The 25000-nt window shown below is 45.3% G+C and overlaps 2 protein-coding genes across 4 annotated transcripts in view; one reads left to right on the top strand and one right to left on the bottom strand.

Moving 5' to 3' along the window:
• Rab3gap2 (RAB3 GTPase activating non-catalytic protein subunit 2) overlaps positions 1-7484 on the top strand; it is an 86419-nt gene extending 78935 nt beyond the window's left edge. For all 3 annotated transcript variants that reach the window (XM_087906049.1, XM_087906048.1, XM_087906050.1), the window contains 7 exons: positions 147-182; positions 1436-1510; positions 1928-2146; positions 2859-2948; positions 3638-3847; positions 4638-4796; positions 4959-7484. In XM_087906049.1, coding sequence (XP_087762175.1) covers positions 147-182; positions 1436-1510; positions 1928-2146; positions 2859-2948; positions 3638-3847; positions 4638-4796; positions 4959-5108 — 939 coding nt within the window. In that variant the 3' untranslated portion in view covers positions 5109-7484. The remainder of the gene's footprint in view (positions 1-146; positions 183-1435; positions 1511-1927; positions 2147-2858; positions 2949-3637; positions 3848-4637; positions 4797-4958) is intronic.
• A 230-nt stretch (positions 7485-7714) lies between these two features.
• Iars2 (isoleucyl-tRNA synthetase 2, mitochondrial) overlaps positions 7715-25000 on the bottom strand; it is a 40433-nt gene continuing 23147 nt past the window's right edge. Inside the window, exons 13-23 of the mRNA XM_048439506.3 lie at positions 22638-22740; positions 22022-22115; positions 20258-20366; positions 18745-18847; positions 17587-17712; positions 17250-17381; positions 12859-12965; positions 11729-11874; positions 10806-10996; positions 9059-9203; positions 7715-8286 (exon numbers count right to left, since the gene is read on the bottom strand). Coding sequence (XP_048295463.2) covers positions 8144-8286; positions 9059-9203; positions 10806-10996; positions 11729-11874; positions 12859-12965; positions 17250-17381; positions 17587-17712; positions 18745-18847; positions 20258-20366; positions 22022-22115; positions 22638-22740 — 1399 coding nt within the window. The 3' untranslated portion in view covers positions 7715-8143. The remainder of the gene's footprint in view (positions 8287-9058; positions 9204-10805; positions 10997-11728; positions 11875-12858; positions 12966-17249; positions 17382-17586; positions 17713-18744; positions 18848-20257; positions 20367-22021; positions 22116-22637; positions 22741-25000) is intronic.

The raw sequence follows: 25000 nt of genomic DNA, 5'->3' as shown, positions 1-25000 counted from the left end.
CTACCACAATTGTTAGTAGCCTGCCAATAGTTAATTACTGGCATGTATATTGATAGCTGTAATTCTGGTTGCTTGCTTTTTATTTTTTGTACTGTTCCAATGCCTTTTAGTTTAAATTGTTACCTATTATACTTTGTCTGTTTTAGGTTGGAAAGTCTCCAAAGGATAGGTTATGCCGAAGGGTGAGTCTCCCTGTTAAACCTGCACTCTACATATTTCCACTGTTGAGATGACCTATGTGGAGATAACAAAAAACAGAGAGTACTGCATTAAGGAAATAGTTTTGATCTGTGGTCCCTCAATATCCCTGTCTAGATTGGCAGCTAGCATATGTAAGTCTTAAGATTCGTTTGGCTGTGGGATCTGGACTGGAAGCAGCAAGTTGCCATCTCTGCCTGGGTCTACTCTGCCCTAGCAGCTCATAGTGGAGACATTTGACCTCACCTGCAGGCAGATTATACCTAACTAAATAACCACCGACCTCCGTTGAGCTTCTGATCATGGACACTGAGACTGCTGACCAGTAGTTTCCCTCCAAATTGACATGTTCTTCTTACATATCTCCAGAAATGTGAGACACACAAATCGAACGTGGGGGAATCTTATTCCCATGGTGGCAGTATGTTAGAGTTAAGTATGTATGTGTGCAAGTACGCATGCACACACTCTGAGTTATGTACTTTGAAGATGTGAAGAATCCAGTGATTGTTGGCTTTAAAAAGATTATCCAGGCCGGGCGGTGGTGGTGCACACCTTTAATCCCAGCACTTGGGAGGCAGAGGCAGGCGGATCTCTGTGAGTTCGAGGCCAGCCTGGTCTACAAGAGCTAGTTCCAGGACAGGCTCCAAAGCCACAGAGAAACCCTAAAGATTATCCAGAAATGCAGTAACTCCTCACAGGGGCCGGTAGGAGGGGTCAGTGGGAACTATTTCTTGCCAAATATGTGAATTTGGTATTTGGTTGTCAAATAAGGAATTCTAGTTTTATTCAGATGATTCAGTTCAGTGCCTTCAAGATGCCATAAAACCAGCAGCCCAGGTTGTTTCTTCAGAATTTAGCACATGTTGAACCACGTTTGTGTGTCTTACCATATCCCATGGTTTGGCTAGCACATTGAAGGATCTGTAGTCACTGTGTACAATCTCTCCCCCGCCCTTTGGTGGTGCTACAGATTGAATCCAGAGTCTTACATATGCTAAGTATATACTCCACCACTGAGGCAACCACCCTCACCCCAGACATTAAAATTGATAGTAATAACACTAGTATCACTAGTATCACACTAAAGGCTAATATCAAATTGATCAATGCTACCAAACCCTCTGGCAAATTGTATTCAGTATAGAAAAGCAGGCAAGTGGACATGCTGAAGTCTCTTGTTTCTCTAATAGTACAGAAGTTTTGATGGGGTCATAATGTTCCTTTTTGAGAACAGGATGTGGGGATGAGTGACACAGCAGTGACGTCCTTCCTCGGATCCTGCCTGGATCTTCTTCAGACTTCACTGGAGGTAAAAGGCGTGTGCACGGTGGGGCATGCCTGGAATCCCCCTTGGGAGGCTGGGAAAGAAGGACCGCGAGATTGAAGACTAGCCAGGGCCTTGAAGTGAGACTGCACACAGCATGTGTTTTCCCCCCGACACCCTCATTCGCGTGTCTCTTTAGATATTAAATAATCTGAAAATCATTGAGCTTAAATGACATGATGGGTTTATTTATCATATTTATTGTACAATATTATTATTGTATATTTTGACTTTAGCCTCAAAAGTGATATTCTTTCTTTCTCTTTCTCTCTCTCCCCCTCCCTTTCCCCCTCTCTCTGAATTATATTTTTGTGGTTTCTGTTATAAATAGGGAATACAGGCTGAGTTTGCAGTTCCTATTCTCCAACTCCTGACACTGTCTTCTATTCTCAACTGCCATAGGCCGACATTAGCAGGGATGAAATGCAGGTGCCAGTCCTGGACACTGAGGATGCCTGGCTGTCCGTGGAAGGCCCCATCTCTATAGTGGAACTGGCGCTCGAGCAGAAGCCTATCCACTACCCACTGGTGGAGCATCATTCCATCCTGTGCTCCATCCTGTATGCAGCCATGCGCTTTTCTCTTAAGAGTGTGAAGCCTCTCGCTCTTTTTGATAGCAAGGTGAGTCCCCAGAGGCTTTCAGAGTTGTTGTGGAGTTGTTGGCTAACAGGTACATGGGGTTCTTACTGAATGGTATGTCCTCTGTTCTTTAGTGGGTTGTGGGATATGATCCACTGAATCCCAGGTCCGTATCCCCTACCTAGTTCCATTCTTCTAATTTATTCATGGCATCCTTCTCATTCTGCATATTCTCCCTAGATACATCCAGACTCACTCATACATCTAATGAGTGTGTTCTGTTCAATGTCCTAAGGAGTTTATATCTACTCCTTGCTGCCATGACTTCAGTTTGCTTTCCCTTGAGTTCCCTGGCTTGAGTAATTAACGCCACCCTTTGTGCACTAGTACACACTACTGAGGTTGTTTCATGGAGGTCTCAGCTAAAGGGTCAAATAGACTGGGGAGTATGATGTAGCTGTGTCTGTGGGATGACTCACTTGACCACTTGAACACCCAAGGCAGAAGCAACAGTTGTTTGGAACCCAGTCTGGAATATGACTGGCCGCCACCTGTCTAATCATGTTTGCTGGTGGTCAGCAGGCCACAGTCTGGGGGGGAGGGGGGGGGGGGAGAGGCACGGGCTTGAGTGCTGGATGAGCGGAGGTGGCGAGCACCATGAAGATCAACTATTCAGATCTCTCCCTTATGCTCCCTAGTAGTCTGTAATCACCACATGTTTTTTGTTCTTGTTTTTTGATCTTTCTCTTTTTAGGGAAAGAATGCATTTTTCAAAGACTTAACTTCAATTCAGTTATTACCTAGTGGGGAAATGGATCCAAATTTCATTTCTGTAAGACAACAGGTAATTCAAATACTGGATTCTGTTCTTACTGCTTAGATAACAGAGCACAAATATGGCTGTCTTAAAAAAAAAGAAACCAAGAGACTTTAAAAAAACACCAAGAGCTAGTTTCCTTAATATATATTCCTTTACTGCTATCAAAGCAGCTTTAGTCAGTGGGATGGCCCAGCAGGCAGGGGCACTTAGTGACCTTATTTGGACCTCCAGAACCTTCATGGCAGAGAGAGTTGACGCCTCCACATTGTTGCTGTGGCATGCACACATTCATGTTGCATGTACATAAACACACACACAAACTTTAAAAATTAAAAGGCCAGGTGGTGGTGGTAGTGCACACCTTTAATCCCAGCACTTGGGAGGCAGAGGCAGGCGGATCTCTGAGTTTGAGGTCAGTCTGGTCTATAGAATGAGCTCCAGGACAGTCAAGGACATACAGAGAAACCCTGTCTCAAAAAAACAAATAAATTTTTTAAAAAATTAATTTTAATGGAGTATCTCTGGTTGACACAAAGTTGTGTGTATGGGGGGCGGCCTTGCATACTCCATAGCACTGAGTATAGGGAGGACAGTCAGTTCTTCCACTTCATGAACTCTTGGGCTTGAACACGGGCAACCAGCTTATACACAGGCACTGGGTTACTGTAAATAAAAAGTACTGACAAGGCAGTGCTGTGCTTCCTGTCTTCAAGTTCTTACTGAAAGTTGTCAGTGCAGCTGTCCAGGCCCAGCATTCTGTCACCAAGGACAAAGAAGAGGCAGCAACCACGCATTGGAAAGACCAAAACTGGCCGGTTCTGGCTGTGGATTTAGCTCATCACCTTCAAGTGAGCGAAGATGTCATTCGAAGGCATTATGTGGGAGAGCTATACAACTATGGAGCTGACCTCTTAGGAGAGGAGGTAAGAATGACCTGTGATGTCATTCTTGGGGCTCAAGCTAAAAAACAGACAACTGAAGGAAGCAGTAAACGAATATTAAGAGTTGGATATAGTGGTGGATGCATTTGATGTGGAGGCAGGATAACAATATTGAGGTCATCCTATCCTATCTACGTAGGCCAGTTTGGGCTGAACGAGACCCAGGCTCAGAATAAACAACAAAAGAATAGAAAGCTGTAGCCAGAGTTGTGCCTGGAGCATAGAGGAAGGAGTAAGGCTGCCTGTGGAACTGGAGGAGCAGAAAAGCATGGATAATTCTGTACCAAGAGACAAAAGTGAGCAGAGCCATAGGCTAAATAGGAGCCTCAATGAGTGGAAGAAAGTGCTAGCTGAACTGACCTCTCAAGGGGAGGAAGCAACTAGCCACTCAAAGAGATGAGGGAACCGTGCCTCAGATGGAAGAGCAGAGTGCAAAGGTCCTGAGATGGGAACCAGCTTGGCAAGGTCCAAGACTAGAAAGCCAGTGTGTCTGCCAGGCCTTGTCAGCAATGAGTAAGGGCGGGTAGGCATCCACTCGTAAGCAAGAATGACAAAGGTGAGGCTAGGATGACCCCTTTCACTTAAAGATAAGATATTGTCATACTCAATTGAAAACTTGGGTAACAAAAAAAAAAATAGCTGATGAGCAAAAATTTGGGTTTCCTTTGTCCATGCACATGGTCATTATGAACTGAAACAGCTCTCCGCTGACAGCCTCCGGGACGGGCTGCGTAGCTCTTGCATGATTATTTTCCCCTATGATCATCCTCAGGCCATCCTGCAAGTCCATGACAAAGAAGTTCTGGCATCTCAGCTGCTCGTGTTGACAGGGCAGAGGCTGGCTCATGCACTTTTCCACACCCAGACAAAAGAAGGCATGGAGCTGCTGGCCAGACTCCCACCCACACTCTGCACCTGGCTGAAGGCAATGGTGAGTGCAGGGCAGAAGGAGAAGGCCTCATGGGTGACCTTCCTTCAGTGAATTCACAGCAAGAAATGTCTTTAGTGGAAGAACTTTCATAATAAAGCTTAAGACAGTAACAATTATTGTTTGACTTAATCAAACTAAAGGACTTTTGTGTCCCGTTCGCAGAACACCCAGGATCTTCAGAACACTGATGTGCCAATTGCCGCAACAGCTAAACTAGTGCACAAAGTAATGGAGCTCCTGCCAGAGAAGCACGGGCAGTACAGCCTCGCCTTACACCTCATCGAAGCTGTGGAAGCCATGGCTACTTTATGACAGTAGTCCAAAGTTCTGTGACCACATCAATCACTGCATGTCACTTTACACAGCAAGATCTGGAACTTTTTGGAGGTTTTTTTTTGTATAATAAATAAATATATTACTTTTAAAAAGTGCAATCCTGGCTAAATTCCATTTCTTCAGTGGAGACTGAAGATAAAATACATAACTGGGCTATAATGAATACAGATGCTTTACTGTTATTTTTTCATTCAAGTAAGCAGCTTTATTGTTAAACTTTGTATTGTAACTGATTATAATTTGCAGGTTTCATTCTTACTGTAGTATTCCAGTTCATATCCAGATGACTCCTGTGGGGATTAAGTGTTCATATAGCTTCCATCAGCATGCTAACGATACAGCCCACATCCCTTTAGAACATGCAGAGATGTCCTATGTTTGGCCCTGCACCAGGATGCCACTGGCAGGGAGCTCTGGGTGCTGACTGCTTCCTGTCCTGGGGTGCTGCTGCCATCAGAGGAGAAATGGCTGAGATCCCAGAAGCGACCTGGAGAAGGACCCCGGGCCTACTGTACTTGCCAGAATTGGGAATCAGAGATGTGAACAATGCTACAATGTAAATTAAGATTAACTCTTTATTTTGTCAAGTTCCAAAATTGTATCCACATCAGGTAATTGTAAAAAATGTATTATCTTGTAAGACTTATTTGTAAAAACAAAAGAACAAAGCAAAGATTCTAAAATATTTAAAGTCCAACGTTATTTTTCTTCCAAGTGTTCAAAATGTCCATTTCTGGGCCGTGGTCATGTTGCCTGTCCTAGGAGGACAGAGAATATGCTTTGTGCTGTGACAGCCTTAGAAAACCTACCTCACAACTGGGTGGAGAAGACAAACTGCAGCCAGTTCTGTAGCCTGTAGGCCTAGAGCAGGCCAAGCACTAAACAGATGTGTGAGTCAAACCCACCTACCCCGGGCTGGCCACAGTGCTCGGCTCTGCAGACCAGCAAGTGCTCACTGCGGGGAGACTCTCTGGGGTGTAGCCATGCAGTGCAACTGCGGTGACTGCTGCGGTCACAGCTGTCACAGTGTTCATTCCAACAGAGGAAGAAGGCAACTCCACCATTGTGAAGGTTGAGAATGTCCTTCAGGGACACCCAGTAAAAATCTGAACCCGAACATGCACAAATGTGAATTCCTTTCCATTAAAAAGTCAAATCTAAGATCGTGGCTGGCTAAAACTAACGCTGTTAGCAGTCGGATTTCCCTAAGAGAAATGTTTCGGTGTTGCCCAGGTGGCTGTGAGGAGCTGCGATTTCTGTGAGCTCAGCTTTACTGACATGAATACCGCCCTTTCCAGGGTCCTAGGAGGCCCGTTTTCCCGTGCCCTGAGTACTCTGGAAGAAGCTGGAGAGAGTCCTTTTACTCTAATCCCATTACTTGTTCTGGGTGGAGGAGAGCTTGTATTTTTTGAGGATAATACTGGCTAAATTTACTCTGGTAGATCACATAAGATAATTAAAACACAAATTAAGTCTCTAAGTTAGATTTGTCATCCAAAAATGTAATACACGTAGAATTTAAAAACTAAATCCTGAATTTCATAAAGGCAGTAAAATATTCTACAACTTTACTAAGGGCTTTAAAATAAATCTGATAAAGAAAGATTAAGATTTATGTATCCATTCTCTAACAACAAAGTGCCACAAATAAAGGAATTAGGTTCTAATGGGACTGGTGTCCCTGCAACAAGGGCATGTATGCCCTTAGCCAGTAGCATTTCCCTAGAGACCCCCTTGTCTCCCTTACAATTACATACTTTTTTACGCTGCTAATGAAAAGTGTTTAGATAACCCTAACTTCTCTACCCCAGGCTGTGCTTAGATGTAGACATGGAGGGGCCAGGATAATGTAGATACAGCAGTACATTACATAGAACCAGGCTTCCCATGCTTCCCACTTTAGCCAGGAGACAGAAAAGCACTTCACCTTGTTAGAAAAGGTCATCTACGGTGTGAAGCCTGCTGCATTTAAATAGCTTTTTAAAATATGATTACTTATGGTTTAAAATCATAGCAAACTAAGACTTAGTAACAATAAGCTTACATTGATTACAGCACTCACTTAGAAGTTGCTATGGTCCATTTCATGAAGAAACAAGTATTCCTATGGTGCACTCTAGCAATAGTGAAAGCCCTCTCACCTCACAGGGATGGGTTTACGAGGCAGCTAGATTCTGCTTAGATTAGCCATCCTTGAAAGATCAATCCAGTACTGGATTGCTCACAAAATGCTCTATTATTTGTCTACTGTCAGTGTATTTTAAGTAGTGAATTCTGTATATACCATTACTTTCTGTGTCTATTCATTATTGTGAACTTATGTATATTAGTGAAATAAATGTTCAGCTTTTATGTTATGTTCTCGACATTCATACATATAAGACAAAGAGATTTTTCTTTCCCCTCTTGAGTAAGTTTGATGACGTTCTTCGCAGTACGTTCCAAAATCCTGCTGCCTTAGAAACTTGATGTTTGCTAGTGGCAGAATGAACTGACCCCTTCACCTTGTGTGAGCACACGACTCTTCCACTCCCCTGCAAAGTTACACACTCTATAATCCAAAACTTCTACACCACCATCAGTTGGGAGTTTCTCAGAATGCCTTTATTTTCAGACATTATATAACTTAAATACTGAGTCAAAAAAGTTTCAGTAAAATATAAAACATTTCTGTTTGGCCACACTGAAAGTAACCATATTCAGTGCCTGACTCTGAAGAAGTCCATCATGAGTGTGAGAGTGTGTGTCTGTCTGCTCTGTGTACATGTATGTTATGTCTTCATATATGTATTTCCATGTATGTTTGTGTATGTATGTGTGTATATATATATATAAATCTTTCAGTTACAGGAAATACTTCTTTTAATATCCTTTTACCCCTATCTTTCTCTTTTACCATTTACTCTTCCACTCCTTACCTAAACCTTGGATTTCTTTCTAGGGTTCTAATCATTCAACCGCAGTCAGCACTGAGGAGGGTTCTTGCTCAGGGAGCTGTTAACATCAGAATGTTATTTTGCACCAATGACCTCTGCACACCGAGGACAAAGAGTATCTGCAGAGTCAGCGGTGTGCTTCCAACATCGAGGGCACTTTTCTTTGGCAGTTGGTATGACAATGACTTTATACGAAGACTCCTCACGAATGTCGCCACCTTGAAAAAACACACAGAGCATCTCCAGTCACTAGGCTTGCACTGCCATTCCTCCGCGGGTCAGCGGTCGCTCCTTCCCAAGGCTTTCTTCCCTCCCTCCTTTCTAGCACAGCCCAGGTTTTGCCCCATGACATAAATTGTCAATAACATAGGATCAAAGAACTTGATTACTGAAGAACAGATGACAGACCAACTGCTTCTCATCCAACTATGAGTCCTGCATTGCTTAGAGCTGGCCCTGTTCTTGGCCTAGATACACAGCTGACTAGTCTCTCTATGTAGCCTGTCCTCACAGAGTGAGGCCTCCTCAGTACTAGGACTAAAGCTGTTAAAATGCCATGTTATAGAGTCTGGCAATGCCACCAAACTTCAGGTACGCAGAAGAAACCGCTCTCTCCATCCACCATTCCAGTCAATGAGGAGGAGTCAAGGTGAAGAAGCTCTGTAGAGAGTGCACAGAGTCCTGTGATAAACACTCCAGTGAATCTTACCAAACCCTCTGTAAGAATGGCTAGATGGTGTTTTAATTTTGGATATTCATAAAAGGAAATTTTAGAATCTACATAGAAAGGGTGGTAGGTCTGGATAGTTTTAGGCACTATAAATCAGAGGACAACACAAGAAGGAAAAAGACTCATGGTAACTCAATGGGTGAGAAGGAACTCTCCCTAGGGGCTTGACTTCAGTTCCTAGAGCCCCGAAAGCTGGCTCAGACTGTCCTTAAAGTAAGCAAGCGCCATGGACAGCTTCAGTCCCTGCTCGCTGCTCTCACCCTCTAGATTGATGAGGAATGTCCCTGTGAGCTCAATCCCATCCGCAGCTCTCTCCCGTGGCTCCTGAGCCAGCAGTGTTGTCTGGGAGGCCATCATTAGTTCATTCAGCTGAGACGTGCTTGAAGTCTCCTCAGCTTGGAGCATCTGGAATGCACGTGAAATCACTGTTCAATTCACATCTCACCATCAGCTTTAGTTTTTTACTGGAGTATACACTTTGCTTCACTTTGAAAACTATGGCTCCCCTCAAATCTAGATCTATATGGTGTTTATTAGATTTAGTTTGCAACGAGTAAGAGGTTAAGTTACCCAAAATTCTGCCAACTTTTTAAGAGCCTCCTTCCTCTACTAGCTAAAATACTGTAAATAACAAGGACCTGCTTTCAGTGCAGCACACAGTGGCAATCTGAATACCACAGCCTTTCCACAGTGACAGGGCCAGCTGATAAGCACTTTCAATATTTTTTTCCTTTGTAATTTTGATTTTCAAGATGAGTTTGTGAATTAAATATTACTTTAAAAATGAAAGAACATGAGACTCAGACAATTTGGCACATGAGCATGCATGTATGCAGGGGTGGGGAGGTGGGGTAGCTGTCAGGATAATGAGCACGTGTGTATGCAGGGGTGGAGAGGTGGGGTGGCTGTCAGGATGATTTGCACGGATGGAGAGGTGGGGTGGCTGTCAGAATGACAGCAAACCAGAACTAGGCTGTACAGCATACCACAATGGCCATCATCTATTCTTACCATTGCCAACAATGTCATATATTGTAGTGACTTCAAGTCTCAATTCTTTAAATGTTTAAATTGAGTTTATCAACCAAAATAAGATGGTTCCTTTTATTTGTAGAGAGTTAAGATATTTTATGTGCATAAGTGTTGCTGTTTGTATATATATGTACTACATGCAGACCTAGGGCCAAAAGAAGGTGTTGGATCCCCTGAAACTTTACTGAAATGTAGATGTGGGCCACTAGGTGGATGCTGGGAACTGAAGCCAGGTACCCCACTGGATTAGCAAGTGCTTTTAACTGCTGAGCCACCTTTCCAGCCCCAGACTGACACTAATAAAACTTAAAAAAAAAAAAATGCTCATTGACAGTCCTTTTCTTAAGAATTTGAATTAGACACAAGGCTCAGGACAGTGCATTACACCTAACCAATTAGTCCCTAAGAGGCCCAAGGAGAACACTCTGATGGGACTTGCGGAAATTAAAACACGATGAAAGTCTGGAGGAATGTGTTGATCTGCTGTCCCTGGTTCTCATGAAATTAAAGAGAACTCAGTTTTGGTTCTTTTTGTTTTTTGAGACAGCCCTGGCTGTTCTGGAAGTCACTCTATAGACCAGGATGGCCTTGAATTCACAAAGATCTGCCTGCCTCTGCCTCCTGAGTGCTGGGATTAAAGGTGTGCACCACCACTGCCCATCAAGAACTCATTTTTGGAATATGACCCAGATAAAATTTTCAAAAACTCAGGCCTTTAGTGTAAAACTCCTGGTTTTCATGTAACCTGACACTTCTGCCAAGCATGTCTGGCATTGACCTCAATCGCCCCTGCATGTGTCCCAAGTTCAGAGCAGGGAACTGCCTGTGACAGTTCAGTGTTGCAAGACTGAAATCTGAGTTTCTAGATCAATACAAGGTCTTAGACATTTAAGAAAAAGAAATTTCAGGCAAAGCTTCAATGCTCCCACCATTTCAGAAGGGCATATTTCACACAACCCCATCCCTTACGCATACCTCCATGATCTCAAACAGTAACCCAGGCTCGATCACAATGATAACCTCATACTCGGCGGCATTTTTGCCAGGGATGCTGCCCAGAAAGGAATCTCTCATGGCACACGCACTCTCCACTGCCTCCTCCAGTCCTGGCTTCTTCCAGATAGAGCTTGTGTTAATCCAGCCAGTGCGAAAAACACTCTTGGGTTCTAAAAGAGAAAAAAGGGAAAGTGAACCAAGTTATAAACAGTCTAGTCAGCATATAAGCTTTAACCAATGGAGATTTTACTCATGAGAGACAGGGTTGTTACATGGGATGTGAAGTTCAGTGAACAAGTGTGCTGTTCTCAGGATCCACAAGTGAGAGGTACCCATTATAAATACATAAACATAAAAGTCTCAAAAACAATGCACAAGTATGAACACTTATTCCTCATGACTCCACCCAACATCCCCATAAATTCTAGCTTTCTATGGAAATAAAACCAGGAGGGGGGAAAAAAAACTAACATAAAAGTATTCACTAAAAAGCATTGTATTTTGCTTGAATACAGCTTAAAATACAGCCAGGCAGAGGTGGCTCACACCTTTAATCCCTGTACTTAGGAGTCAGAGGCAGGTAGATCTCTGAGTTCAAGACCACCCTGGTCCACAAAGTGAGTTCCAGGACAAGCAGAACTATACCGAGAAACATTGTCTCAAAAACAAGCAAAAAGTTATAAATACACTTTGGAACATTATAAACACATTTAAGCAAAAGTGATTTCTCAATATTGTCAAGTGCTTAATACATATCAGAAAGCAGAGGGGCAGCCCTGACTCCTGTAGGAAGGCTCACAGCAGACTAAAAGACCAATGAGTCTCATCACAATGACACTGCAGGTGCACTGCAGCCCAATTCCTGCCCCATCCCTTCCCATGCAGGGAGCAGCTGTCCTTACCTTTGACATAGGGGATGTGCTGGAATACCTCTTCTGCCAAATGAGGAAGAATTGGGGCAAAAGAACGGACCAACACGTCCAGAATTTCTGCTAGTGCGGTCTGACAGGAGCGTCGTTTGGGATCCTTCTGGCTTTCACAGTAGAGCCTGGAAGAACAGCCTCCTCAGCAGCTGACATACTCGCTGCCTGGCCTGGGCACACCAGGCTGACACTACGACTACTTCACGCTGCTTTTGGACGCTTCTCCTCTACCCCATTTTACTCTCTTAAGATGTACCTGTTTCGCCGGGTGCTGTTGGCACACGCCTTTAATCCCAGCACTCGGGAGGCAGAGGCAGGCAGATCTCTGAGTTTGTGGCCAGCCTGGGTTATAGAGCAAGTTCCAGGACAGGCTCCAAAGCTACAGAAAGACCCTGTCTCAAAAAACCACAGGAAAAAAAGATGTACCTGTTTCCTCATGCTTTGTCCAACTCTGACTTTAAGGTGGACGACAGTCTAGACCACTGTTTGCACACAACCACTAAAGTAACTGGCAGCATTTAAGTGACCCCCATCCCCAATGGTGCCATTAGGGTTTTCAGGCAAAGAATGAGTTGTAAACCCTATGCCCAACCGCTGAGGTGCCGTGTGACAGGCTGGGGTTGATAGCTCATGCCAAACTAGTCACCAAGCCCTCTCCTTCCGCAGTTTGTGAGAGCATTGTGAAAGCCAGTGTCGTTACACAACTGGCTGTCTAGTCCTGGGTCAGCCCTCGAGGACAGCATGGTGTTCACCTCCCAGCAGCTGTCACTCACTGGCATGGGAAGCAAGCACATGAGTGGCAGGGTTTGATACAGGGTCTCATTGTGTAACCCTGGCTGGCCTGGGGTGGAACTCTTTGTAGACTAGGCTGGTCTTTAACTAAGAGAGCCTCCTGCCTCTCCTCCTGAGTGATGGGACTAGAAGGACAGTTATTACCTGTCTCATTTTCCAGACATACTGAGATTGCACTGTAAGTGCAACCATGAAGCTAGTAAAAGTGGCAGGAGATAAGTGAATCTTGACCCCAGATCCCGGGTGTAATTATAGCTGCCCACCGTGGCCACTGCATCCTTGATGCTGCTGAGGACTGCATGCTTAGTCACACTTACCTGTCCTTGACTATGCTGAAGTAGAAGCTGGAGAGTTCTCTGGTATAGAATGCTTTTAACAGCCTGATAACTTTCCCAAAATCATACTGTTTGTATGAGTCAGTAATCTAGAGAACAAAGACAGGGTAAATTTGGAAGCTGGGATGAGCAATGAAAACAAGCATTGTCACAGGCGAAGCAAGCTCATCACTAGCATCTCAGCCCCCATGTTTGCTGCACAGGCATGAGAAACAGAGTATGGATGCCCAGAACTCACAGACATGCTGGGTGGGCACGGTGGGCCTCCAGCAACACCTATGGTTCCAGCCTCACTGTGGAGCCGAGCAGGAACCCTGATGCACACTGGCTGAAAACCAGCACGGGGGTGAGCTCTGGGTTTTCTTCTCCTTTTATAAAACTTTCCCTTGAAATTTTAAACATGTTTATTGGTTCACTTTTCTTGTTATTTTTAGAAATTTGCTACTACATTTATTTGGGGAGGTGGGTCATGTGTGTATGAGCTACAGGTCACATGGAGGTCAGAGGGCAATCTGCAGTTGGTTCTTTTCCACTGTGTGGGTCCCAGGGATTATGCTCAGGGCATCTGGCTTGGCAGGAAGCATCCTGACCTGCTGAGCCATCTCACCTGCCCAACTGGTATGATTTGATTGTGAGAACCTGCCTCAAAGAATTAGGCTTGTGCCTACACATACTCACACGCCAGTGCGTGCACATGTGCATGAACACACTTGCACAAGTAGATACACGTGCAGGCATGCCATACATACAAATACATGAAAAAAAGAAAACAAAATGTTTCCAAAACAGGCAAGAATACAAGAAAGCTGGAGAATGTCATTCTAGAGACATGACTACTCAAAATAATTACTACTCTACTCTGGAAATGACAGCAGAACAAGGAAAGAATGGTTTATGTGTAATTGCTTGTCTTGTGTATATAAGTATGCATGTTCATGTATGTGTAGGTGCATGTGTATATGAATGCCAGAGGTCAAGCTTGAGCCAGGAATCATGTACCTTGCTTTTTAAACAGTGTCTCTCCCTGATGTGAACCTCAGGTCTGCTCCTCTGGCTGGTGAGCGACAAGATCCACCTGTCCTCAGAGTCCCAACACCAGAATCACAAACTCGTGCTGCGCCTGTCATTTAAATGTGATATGGGCTCTAGAAATCAAACTCGGGCCCTCATGCCTGTAGAGCAACCTCTTTACCAATCAGACTATCTTCCCAGCCCCTGGTCTGCTTGCTTCTTAAATCTGCAATGCTGACCAGGGACTTCAGGACTTCGTGTTTGCTAGAAAATCTGTCCCCCAACAAGCTACTCCCCCACCTCTAAGTCTAAGTAAGAGAATCACATTGCTTTTAATTTTTTATTTAATTTTATTTTTAGGTCAAGTGTAGTGGCGTATGCTTTTATTTCCAGCACTCAGGGAAGCAGAAGCAGGTAGATCTGAGTTTGAAGCTAGTCAGGTCTACATAGCAAGTTACAGGCCAGTCAGGGCTACACAGCATGACTCTGTCTCAAAAGGAGGGAGGGTTAAATTTTTTTTAATGTACTTGTATTTTTGAGTATGGGATGTGTATGTGCACGTGTGTGTGCAACCAGGTATGAATACAGAGGTCAGAGGACAAACTTTTGGGAGATGGTTCTCTCTGATGATCAAACTTACGTCATCAGGCTTTGGGGAAAATGCCTTCATCAGCTGAGTCACCTCACTGGCCTAAATCAAATCATTTTTAAAATAGCAAAGAATGGAAAGTGCCAGGAACTCATTAATGTTCCCTCACTGGGTGAAAACCAGCATGTATGTTTATGGCATGTGGCACCCCAAAGCCAGACATGACCAATTTTGGAAAAATAGAACATGGCTCATCCATGTGATGGTTCACCTTGACTGTCAACTGGGCAGGATTTAGAAACAGCAAGCAGGTAAACATCTGTCATTTCCATGATAGTGTTTCCAGAGATATTTAACTGAAGAGGGAACACCCACCATGATCATGAGGGGCAAGGGCTCAGACAAGGGCCCTGGGCTAAATGAAAAGAAGAAAAGGAGAAATAAATGGAGAACCAGCAAACAATCTCTGATATTCCTGACTGTAGACACAATGTCACCGTTAATCTCTCCTATTCCTGACAGTAGACACAATGTCACCGTTAATCTCTCCTATTCCTGACAGTAGACACAATGTCACCGTTAATCTCTCCTATTCCTGACAGTAGACACAATGTCACCGTTAATCTCTCCTATTCCTGACAGTAGACACAATGTCACCGTTAATCTCTCCTATTCCTGACAGTAGACACAATGTCACCGTTAATCTCTCCTATTCCTGACCGCAGACACAATGTCACTGTTAATCTCTCCTATTCCTGACTGTAGGCACAATGTCACTGTGTCTTCCCAGCCAGACAAACTTTATTTCTTCTTAAATTATGAGTCAAAACAAACTCCTTGCATGGTGAGGTGGCTCAGCAGGTAAAGGCACCTGCCACCAGGCCTGACAACCTGAATCCAATCCCTGGGTCTCAAATGGAGGACAAAGAGAACCGACTTCCACAACTGTTCTCAGATAGCCATGTGCACTGTGGAAAGCACGCGTGCATGCGCATGCGCACACACACACCACCATGCCAAATAAATAAAGCTTTTTGTCTGGGGGTTGTCAGAAAAGAAAAGTAACTGAGACATAACTTGATTGGCGGCGGGGGGGTATGGGAATGTGTTGCTGTGATAAATATGTTCTGGTTCAGATGCCTTTGGAAAGATTTGTGGGAGGATGTGGGAAAGGTTAAGGGTTGTGGGCATGGGAAGGTAGGATGCTTAATGGGTCATTGTGGTGGGAGTCTGGAAGGCCAGAATGGCAAGAAAAATAAGGACAATGGAGACCCAACTCATGAGGTTTCAGCAGGGAACTCTGCTGGAAACTGGTTAGATGTCATTCGTGTTACATTCTGGCAAAGAATCTAGTTACACTTTGCCCTCATCTTAGTAACTTCCTAAAATTTATTTTATTTTATAGTCTGGTGTTTTGCCTGCATGTATATCTATGCACCATCTGTGTGCCTCGTGTCTGTAGAGGCTAGAAGAGGGAGGGGGGGTCCCCTGAAACTGGAGTTACAAATGGTTATGAGCTACCACATGGGTACTGAGAATCAAATCCAGGTTTTCTGGAAAAGCTCCCAGCACTCTTGACTACTGAGCCATCTCTCCAGCCCATCCTGGTAACTTGCATGAGGCTAAATTTAAAAGTAATGCGGTAAGTTGTCTGGGAGCAGAAACGTCAAGACAGCACAGCATGAAAAGTGTGTAACTGGTGAGGACAGCACCCGAGCGAGATTCAAGTCCCACGTGTAGCCAGCAGGTGCAGAGAGAGCAGCAGCTGTAACCGTTAAAGGTTAGAGCCGGAGAGGGAAACTCATGTTCTTCTCTGGGACAGTAGGAAAGATACCCTGAGATCACATCCCCAGCCGCTGAAGGCTCCGATTTATGAACGCACAATTTCATCTGAGAGAGCCTGAGCTGAGACTTCCACTGAAGGGTTCCCTGTTCAAAATCAACCATGGAGAAAAGTGTTTTCTTAGGTGCTACCAACAGAACACACAAAAGCAGTTGCAGCTGTGGCACAGGAGGTCAGAAGACACCTTGAGTTGGCAGTAGAACTTGACAATGTGGCTCGTCTTCATGGTGGTGCTGGTTTCTCAGGCACACAAAATTCAAGAGTTACAGGGCCATGGAGGTGTGCTCCTAAGGCTCCAGATGGCCACTAGGGTCAGGTGATGTACGACAGGTCAGATTCCCCATAAGGAAGCCCCAAGGTACAAAACTGTGAAATTTCACCAACGCACACAGCACACAGAGGAGCCAGGATGCAGGAGACACAGGAGGAGTCATCCATGCTCTGAGGGATGCACCTGTCAAAGCGCTGCAGCTCTACTCCTTGTCTGAAGGAGATGATCTCTGAGAGGAAAGTATGGTGTGAGGGAAGCCTGGGCCTGAGGTTTTCAGCAGGTACTCCTGCAGTCTAAAGAAGCTAGGGTAGGGACGATGAGACGGCTCAACAGGCAAAGTGCCTGCTATAAGGCTGACAGCCTAAGCTAATCTCTGGGACCCACAGAGTGGAAGGAGAGAGCCAACTCCTACAAGTTGTTCACTGACCTCCACACATGGATTCTAGTGCACACACACTAATGTAAAAAAAACAGAAATACAAAGCGATAATTTAGCAAAGACATGAAAAGTTTCATCACAGTCACTTGGGGCTGTGTGGAGCACAGCAGTGTACTTTCTGGGATGCACTAGCTATGACTTCTAGCAAAGATAACCATCTACTAAAGGTTACGGAAAAGGTGCTGATGTTGCTACTTGCCAAAGCCTGTTGTATACTGACCTTGGTTGCAAAATCCTGAATTAAGTGCAGCATATACTGGTCTATGACGTACATATCTTCGACAGGAACAGAATCGGTCTTTGGGTTAAAATCAGCCACATTTCCCAAGAGAAAGCGGAGTGTGTTTCTAAGCTATTGACAATAAAAGAAACACGTGAATAACCATGTGTTTATTCACAGATGGTTATATGCTATCTGGTCTACACATTAGTCCAAATTAAAGACATGGACATTTCTTTGTGTTGCTAATTTTAAACAAATTAACATGAGGTATTAAAAATGGCCACATGTAGCTTGTTTTCATGCATGTCTCAAACTTCCAGCGAGAAGCTCTGACCTTGTTGATGTCATCTCTAGCAGCACTGAGTGCAGAGGGGCCAATGGTCACTTCAGTGAAGATGTTGGATTCAGCTATCCACCAGCGCAGAACATCAGCTCCATAGGCAGGCTCTTTGCTCTGATCCTTTTCATTGAAAAAAAAACAAACATGTAAGCGTCTCCTTCACCGTCACACTTTCTCTATGAGCAGAGGGGCTAAGACACTATCAACAAGGACCTGCTCCCAGTGCAGCGCACTGACGGCACTCTGAATACGACAGCTTTCCACAGTGACAGGGACGAGGCCAGCTGATAAGCACGTCTGAGATTTTTCCTTTGTAATTTTGATCTTAAGAGGAATTTATGAATTGATATAAATATCTAATTAGAGAAACAAAGGCTTTAGCTAGACCGCTCCTTCAGAAACTGGAGACTGTAAATGCAGGCTGTGCAAGATCAGCACCAAAACACAGGCAAAGCCCCACAAAGGCTGCTGTATCCGAAAAGGCGAGTCAGACAGTCCTGTCCGAGACACAGGCGGGACAGCAGGTTTGTCCCAGCAACAAGGACATCTGGGTCAGGCATACTGCAGCTGCGGGATGGCCGGGGTGGGGTGAGGAGGGTGCAGAGCTGTTTTCCCCTTCCTTACCTCCTAGCAACCCAGTGACCACAAGGTGTGAAAGGAGCAAGGCAACACACTGTGGGTATCTCTCATGAAAGCAACTCTAACCTGGCCCCCAAATGGCCAGCAACCCCAGATCTGATGGCCATCCTTACTTCAAAATGTACACACCCATCCTTACTTCAAAATGTACACACCCTAAGAATATAATAATGTGCGCTCAGAATTTGTGATCTTGTTTTTTCCTCCCAAGTAGCCACTTCATTATAAAACTGTAATTTCACATAATAAAATCTGATACCTTAAGGCCTCAAACACATGTGCACACACAAGTTTAAGTTTAAAACATTATAGTAAACCATTTGCTATTCTTGGCCCAGATTGCCCTAAATTCCTGGGCTCATGGAACCCTCATGTCTCTACTTCCCGAGTAGCTGTGCCACCATCCCTGGCACATCCTGTCCCCAGCAGACACAACTGAGGTAACTTCCGTTGAAGACCTGGACTACTAACCTAAGAGCCTGACAACAACATAAGTTTCAGTCAGACACCTACTTTTCCTCCATTGATGACAGTGTCAGGATTAATGACATTCCCGAGGGACTTGGACATCTTTTCTCCTTTTTCTCCGAGTGTAAACCCGTGAACCATCACCATCCTAGGAAGACGAGCGACTTCAGTGTGAGGGTCATTTTAATCACTAGGTACGTCTTGGCGGACTGTGGATGAAGGCTGTTTCTCGGCATTCGTGTATCAGGGATGTTAAGCAGGGAGTCCTCCACTTAAATACAGCAAAATGGGTGTTCTCTTTTCTGTACATCAGAGCACTTCCAGGTTCTGATGTACAGAGAGCAGTGCAGAGCATCTCCTTAAAACTACTTCAGAAAGACAACCTAAGAAAACAGTGCTTAGTCCTCTGGTTTGTTTGGGGTTTTTTGTTTGTTTGTTTGTTTGTTTGCTTTTTGTTTTTAATTTATTGAGACAGTTTCTCTGTAGCTTTGGCGCCTGTCCTGGAACTAGCTCTTGTAGACCAGGCTGGTCTTGAACTCACAGAGATCCGCCTGCCTCTGCCTCCAGAGTGCTGGGATTAAAGGCGTGTGCACCACTGCCTGGCCCTCCTCTAGTTTTTAAGAGTGACATAGAAGTAGTCAGTGAGCTACTTGAGGGTGGGTTATAAGCATAGCAGGGCAACCCCTTAGGCTACTGACAACAGCCCTCCTCAGGGAACTCTGCTGTGGGTGAGCAACTGTCTGCACTCCACCCCAGAGGGGCCTCAGGCCCTTAGCACCGTGGGTCCCACAGCAGGAGTCGAGCTCAGGCTGCCATCACCAGCCCACACTGTCCTTCCCTGCACTCGGTGATCTCCATGCCACTGAAAATGCTGCTCTACCGTTTGCCCAGCTACTCCACTGCACGCCATCTTACCTTGCAGGAGGTACCACCTACTCCAGAGTGACAGATACCTCACCCTGCTGTGTCTCTCCTCTTTTACTTTCTCCTTGTGTTGGTTGTTTGTTTTCTGGTGTTCTTTCTGGAGCAGGGTCTGCATGTAGCCCAGGCTGACCTTGATATTAAGATCCTCCCATCTCTGCCTCCAGAATGCTTGGATTTATGCCACCGTGACTATACAAGAGGGAACCGTGGGCCAGGCAGTGGTGGTGCATACCTTTAATCCCAGCACTGGAAAGGCAGAGGCACGAAGATCTCTGTGAGTTCAAGACCAGCCTGGTCTACAAGAGCTAGTTCCAGGACAGGCACCAAAGCTACAGAGAAACTGTCTCAATAAATTAAAAACAAAACAAAGCAAACAAACAAACAAAAAAGCAAGAGGGAACCGTGGAACTTGTTTACAGCCTGTGCCTAACGTAACAGATGAACCCAGCGTTGTTCAGCCTTGCTGCACCTCCTTTTCTGTTCAGCACTGACTCGGGGATCATCCTATCACAGAGGCAGGAAGAACAGTGCTCCAGCTTGCCAATGGCTGTGCATCTACAGCTCCAGCCTATGTGGCACACCTGGGCACTCAAAGGCTCTTAGGCGGTTCCCTCTGCACAGGGTGTGCACTTACTTGAAAGGTGCTTTAGCCCTTGTGGCTGTGCTAATTAGTAGGGAAGACTGGAACCAGCCCCCGAGTTGGTCCTTTCCCTCCAGGTACAAGTCTGCCCTCTGCTCGGTGCCTGAAATGTAGTAACACACCAAAAGAAATTTAATTCGAACAAGACCTAACACATCTGCACACAGCTGCCTCCTCCCAACACACCTGCACACAGCTGCCTCCTCCTAACACACCTGCACACAGCTGCCTTCTCCTGCTGCCTTCTGATTCTTAACCATGCTTTCCCCTTTCCCTTTAGCCAGTGAGTCAAAAGCTCACCTAACTGAAAGTATGAAATAAATGTCTGCAGAGCTGGGACACTTAGGAAGGTTCAGATAGGACAGGAGAATGGAGCTGGACAGCAGAGGCCACATGTGCACTCTGACACTATTAGCTACATGACCTCTGCGTCCTGACTCTAACTTGAACTCCTGTGAGAAATAATGGGGTCACGTTATGCCAATGGTTTCCAAACCGGGTGCTTTGGGACTGCCAAGTAGGCCAGAGAAGAAACTGCTGGTGAAGAAGGGGGTTAAAACAAAAACATTTTTTTGTTTGTTTGTTTTTGTGGATTTTTAGAGATAGGGTATCTATGTAGCTCAGGCTGTCCTCAAATTCATGATCCTCCTGCCTCAGCCTCTTAAGCACTGGGATTATAGGCATAGACCACCAAAATGGCTAAAGTACCATTCTAAACTTAAGCAATATAGTTCTAAACAAAGCTTCACCATGGGAAAAAAATGAGCATGTTGGGAGATCACTAGACTAAAGACATCCCTGGCCTTCCCAGATCTGGACTGCTGCGGACCGTGGAGTTTGGATGAGAATGGCCCCACAGGCTCATATATCTGAACGCTTAGTTGCCACTCTTTGAAAGGATTAGAAGGATTAAGAGGTGTGGCCTTGTTGGAGGAAGGTATCATTGCGGGCAGGCTTTGAGGGTTCAAAAGCCCATGCCAGGCACAGGGTCTCTCAGCCCGCGGATCAGGATGTAGAACTCTCAGCTACTGCTCAAGCAGCTGCCTGCGTGCCGCCACGCTTCCTGTCATGATGATAATGGACTAAACCGCCAAAACTGTAAGCACGCCCCTAATTAAAAGCTTTCTTTCCTAAGAGTTGCCCTGGTCATGTTTTGTCACAGTAATATAATACTGACTATATCACAGACTCTCCAAAGGAAAGAAAAAACAAACAATAACCCACACATCATTTGTGGTCAAAGAACTAAGTAATACTTCTGTATTTCCCAAACTGTATTATCACTGCTGTGCAGGTGTCTCACTGTGCATGCTCGGTGTACGAGTGACCTCAGAGGACAGCTCTGGAGACAGTGCTCTTCTTCTACCTATGCATGGGGTCCAGGAATCAAGCTGGGGTAACCGGGCTTGTAAGGCAAGCACCTCTACCTGCTGAGCCATCTTGTCAGCCTTCAAAACTTAACCTGCTTTTAATCTAACTTCAGAAATTACACGAAAGAGGAGCTAGCTGGATGACTCAGTGGGTAGAGCTCTTGCTGCTTTCCCAGAGGGCCGGAGTTCAGTTCCCAGCACCACACTGGGGCTAAGAACTGCCTATAACTCCAGCTCCAGGGGATTCAGTGCCTGCCATGGGGACTTGCACTCACATCGCATACCAACATGCGCGCACACGCGCACATACAGTCACGCGCACATGTGTCACATGCACATACAGTCACACCCGCACATACACATAAGGAAAAACAATTTTGAAAATTACCTGGAAGAACACAAGACCACGAAGTTCCACTGTCAAACCAGATGTCCAAAATGTCCTGCCCTGGCACGTATTCCAAAGCATCAGGACCACCAGCCTATGGAGACAGCAGCAGAGACTTGACCTACAAAGGCCACACTATCACAGAAAATGCTCCATGTTTTAAGAAAGTAAAATACAGCCACTAAATTCACATTCTTAAAATAAACATTAAAATGCACTTCACAGTTAATACAACCCTGCGGCTGCATGAAAAGTGAACGGTCACACAGTGACATCAGTGCTGGTGTTGCTATCCCAGTGTGCTCCAACAGAGGACACCATCAGGACGTGCCACACCAGAGCTCACGCAGCCCTGCTGTGCCAACATAGGTGACTTCTCTCGTGGTACTGTCTGCTTAGTCACCCAACCTGGGTAACTGGGGTCCCGTGAGGTCACAAGCACCCCACCTTCCACTGCTGTCTAACAAACTATGCTTCGGCTGCAAGTAAAAGCGCTCACTTCTCAACTGCCTCTGCCTTTAATTCTGGAAAGGAAACTCTTAAGTTTCCCAGTGCAATTGCTTAAAATCCCTTTTGGCTCCAAGAGCTGCTCAGATTTTCACCAAGGGCAGTTTACCTGAGCCACGACCTCCTCCGGGAGAAGCTGCTCGGGGGGCAGGGTCCACCAGACATCGCTGCCGTGCTGCTCCACTAGCTTCGTAATGTGCTCGATGGTTTGGCTGTGGGGGAAAGAGGCAGGACCAGCAATGCATCATCGTGATGGGTGACAGCCACTTGCCACTTACTGTTCCTCTAATTTTAACAGAATCTTAATCGCTTGCACAGTACAAATAAAACCATCTCGCTCACATACATCCCCAAACAGGAAGATGAATGTCTCCTCGCTTCGCTATTTCAGTCCATCTACTTCCTACCCAGGAACCTTGGTCCTCATTTTCTGTCAAATCAAGCCAGCATCACTCGGCTCAGTCTAGCTATGCCCGCGCTCACAGAGCTGCTTTCCTACCGCTGCTGTCACACGGAATTCCTGCTCAGAAACCTTCGAGGGGTTCTCTGCCTGTGACACACGAGGAAGCCCACACTCCACTCAGACACTGAAAGCACACAGGGAGGCTCAGAGTTGGACTCCCTCGCTCATGTGGCCAAGAACTGAGAAACAACCCGACCAATTTGCTCAAACACAACCAAGCAGCTCCAGTTGTCTTTAAGACGCCAGGAGCTAGAGATGCTACAGCGGGTGACAAAACAGACAGGATTTCCCCCAGGGCAACGAGATCTGTATTACTCTGTGGTGCTAGGGATCAAACTCAGGCCCCCATATGCTCCAGCACTGAGCAACACTCCAGCCTATGTAGCTGAAACAGGCCTGGAGCTCACGGTCCCCGTCCTGGTTCCAGGCAGCAGCATGGCTCCCACAGCTTTGGGTGTGGCGAGTGGTGACTTAATCACTAACTCACCAGAGGATGCTGGGCAAAGCACTGGGCCCCTCTGACTTCAGTGTTCTCGTTTGTAAACTACTAATAACAGCACATCACTAAGAGACTCAATATTGACCTAATAAATGAAATACCTACGGCAACACTTAGTCATTTTAACATACATTTATATTACGTATGAATTAAGACTGGCCATGTGGTAGTGGTGCACGCCTTTTATCTCAGCACTCAGGAGGCAGAGGCAGGCAGATTTCTGTGAGTTTGAGGCCAGCCTGGTCTACAGAGTGAGTTTCAGGACAGCCAGGGCTACACAGAGAAACCCTGCCTCAAAACAAAACAAAACAAAAACCTAAAAAAAAAAAGAATTTATTTATGTTCTCGTGTGTTTGTGTATGTTTGTCTACTACGCTTGTGCAGCTGCTCTTGGAGACCAGCAGGCACTGGAACCCCATGAGCTGGAGGTACAGGCCATCGGAAGTGCCGGATATGGGTGCTGAGAACAACATTCTGATCCACTGGAGAGCAATAAGTGCTCTGAACACGGAGCTACCTCTTCAGCTGCCATGTTATTATTTAAAGATTGAAATACACATAGTAAACCCCACCTCTGAGACGGCCCCCTCTACCATACTCCACTAGTACAACTGACTGCGGGCCCACCGCAGCTCTGGGACTGGACAGAACAGTGAACAGGGAGGAGCACTGAGTTTGGAATCTGCACAGTACATTATTAACCGTGCAGAGCAAAATGCCCAGGCTCTGCTGAGTCACAGACTAATAAGGCTGAGAGGGAAGAAGACCAAGGAGGGAATATAAATTAACACGCTCTTTAGCCTGAAATCTGAGACACCTCACAAAAGACGATGGTGGGGACTGACGACGGGTCAGCGGTTAAGGGTACTTACTGCCCTCACAGAGGACCCAGGCTCAGTTCCTAGGCACAAGGCCCTTCACAACCACTGTACCTCTAGTCTTAGGGATCCAATGCCCTCTCTGGCCTCTGTGCACACTGGGCACACATGTGGTACACATATATGTATGCAGACAAAACACCCACAGACATAAAACAAAATAAATCTTAAAAAAGGAGAAAGGAACCAGGCATAGCGGCTCACACCTGTAACTCCAGCACTGAGGAGGCACAGAGAGAGAAAGCCCTCTGTGAGCGCAAGGCCAGCCTGATCTACAGACTGAGATTATCTCAAAAAACCAAAGATAATTAAGGTGATATTTTATAAAAGACTGAAAGTATAATGCTACCAAAATGTCTAAGAATTTACTTATAACATGAATATTAAAACCTAAAATTGGCACAAATCCAGATTGCTAGGACACTCACTTCAGATGGACTTTAACAGTGAAGATAAGCCTTCCATATGACACCATAAAAACTTTATGCAATAAATAACTAGTAAGACAATAATACTTAGTTACATATTAGTCTTTTATACAGTTTGCACAGAACACTTTATCAGTTAAGAAAATATGACCACTCAGTAACAGAAAAATATGAATAAACTTGACGCCCCAGAGAATAAAACAG

Source organism: Myodes glareolus, chromosome 5 (assembly GCF_982192425.1).
Source record: "Myodes glareolus chromosome 5, mMyoGla1.1, whole genome shotgun sequence".
In the NCBI taxonomy this organism is placed as follows: Eukaryota; Metazoa; Chordata; class Mammalia; order Rodentia; family Cricetidae; genus Myodes; species Myodes glareolus.
The sequence above is the reverse complement of the archived record's forward strand: the minus strand, read 5'-3'. Positions and strand labels throughout refer to the sequence as shown.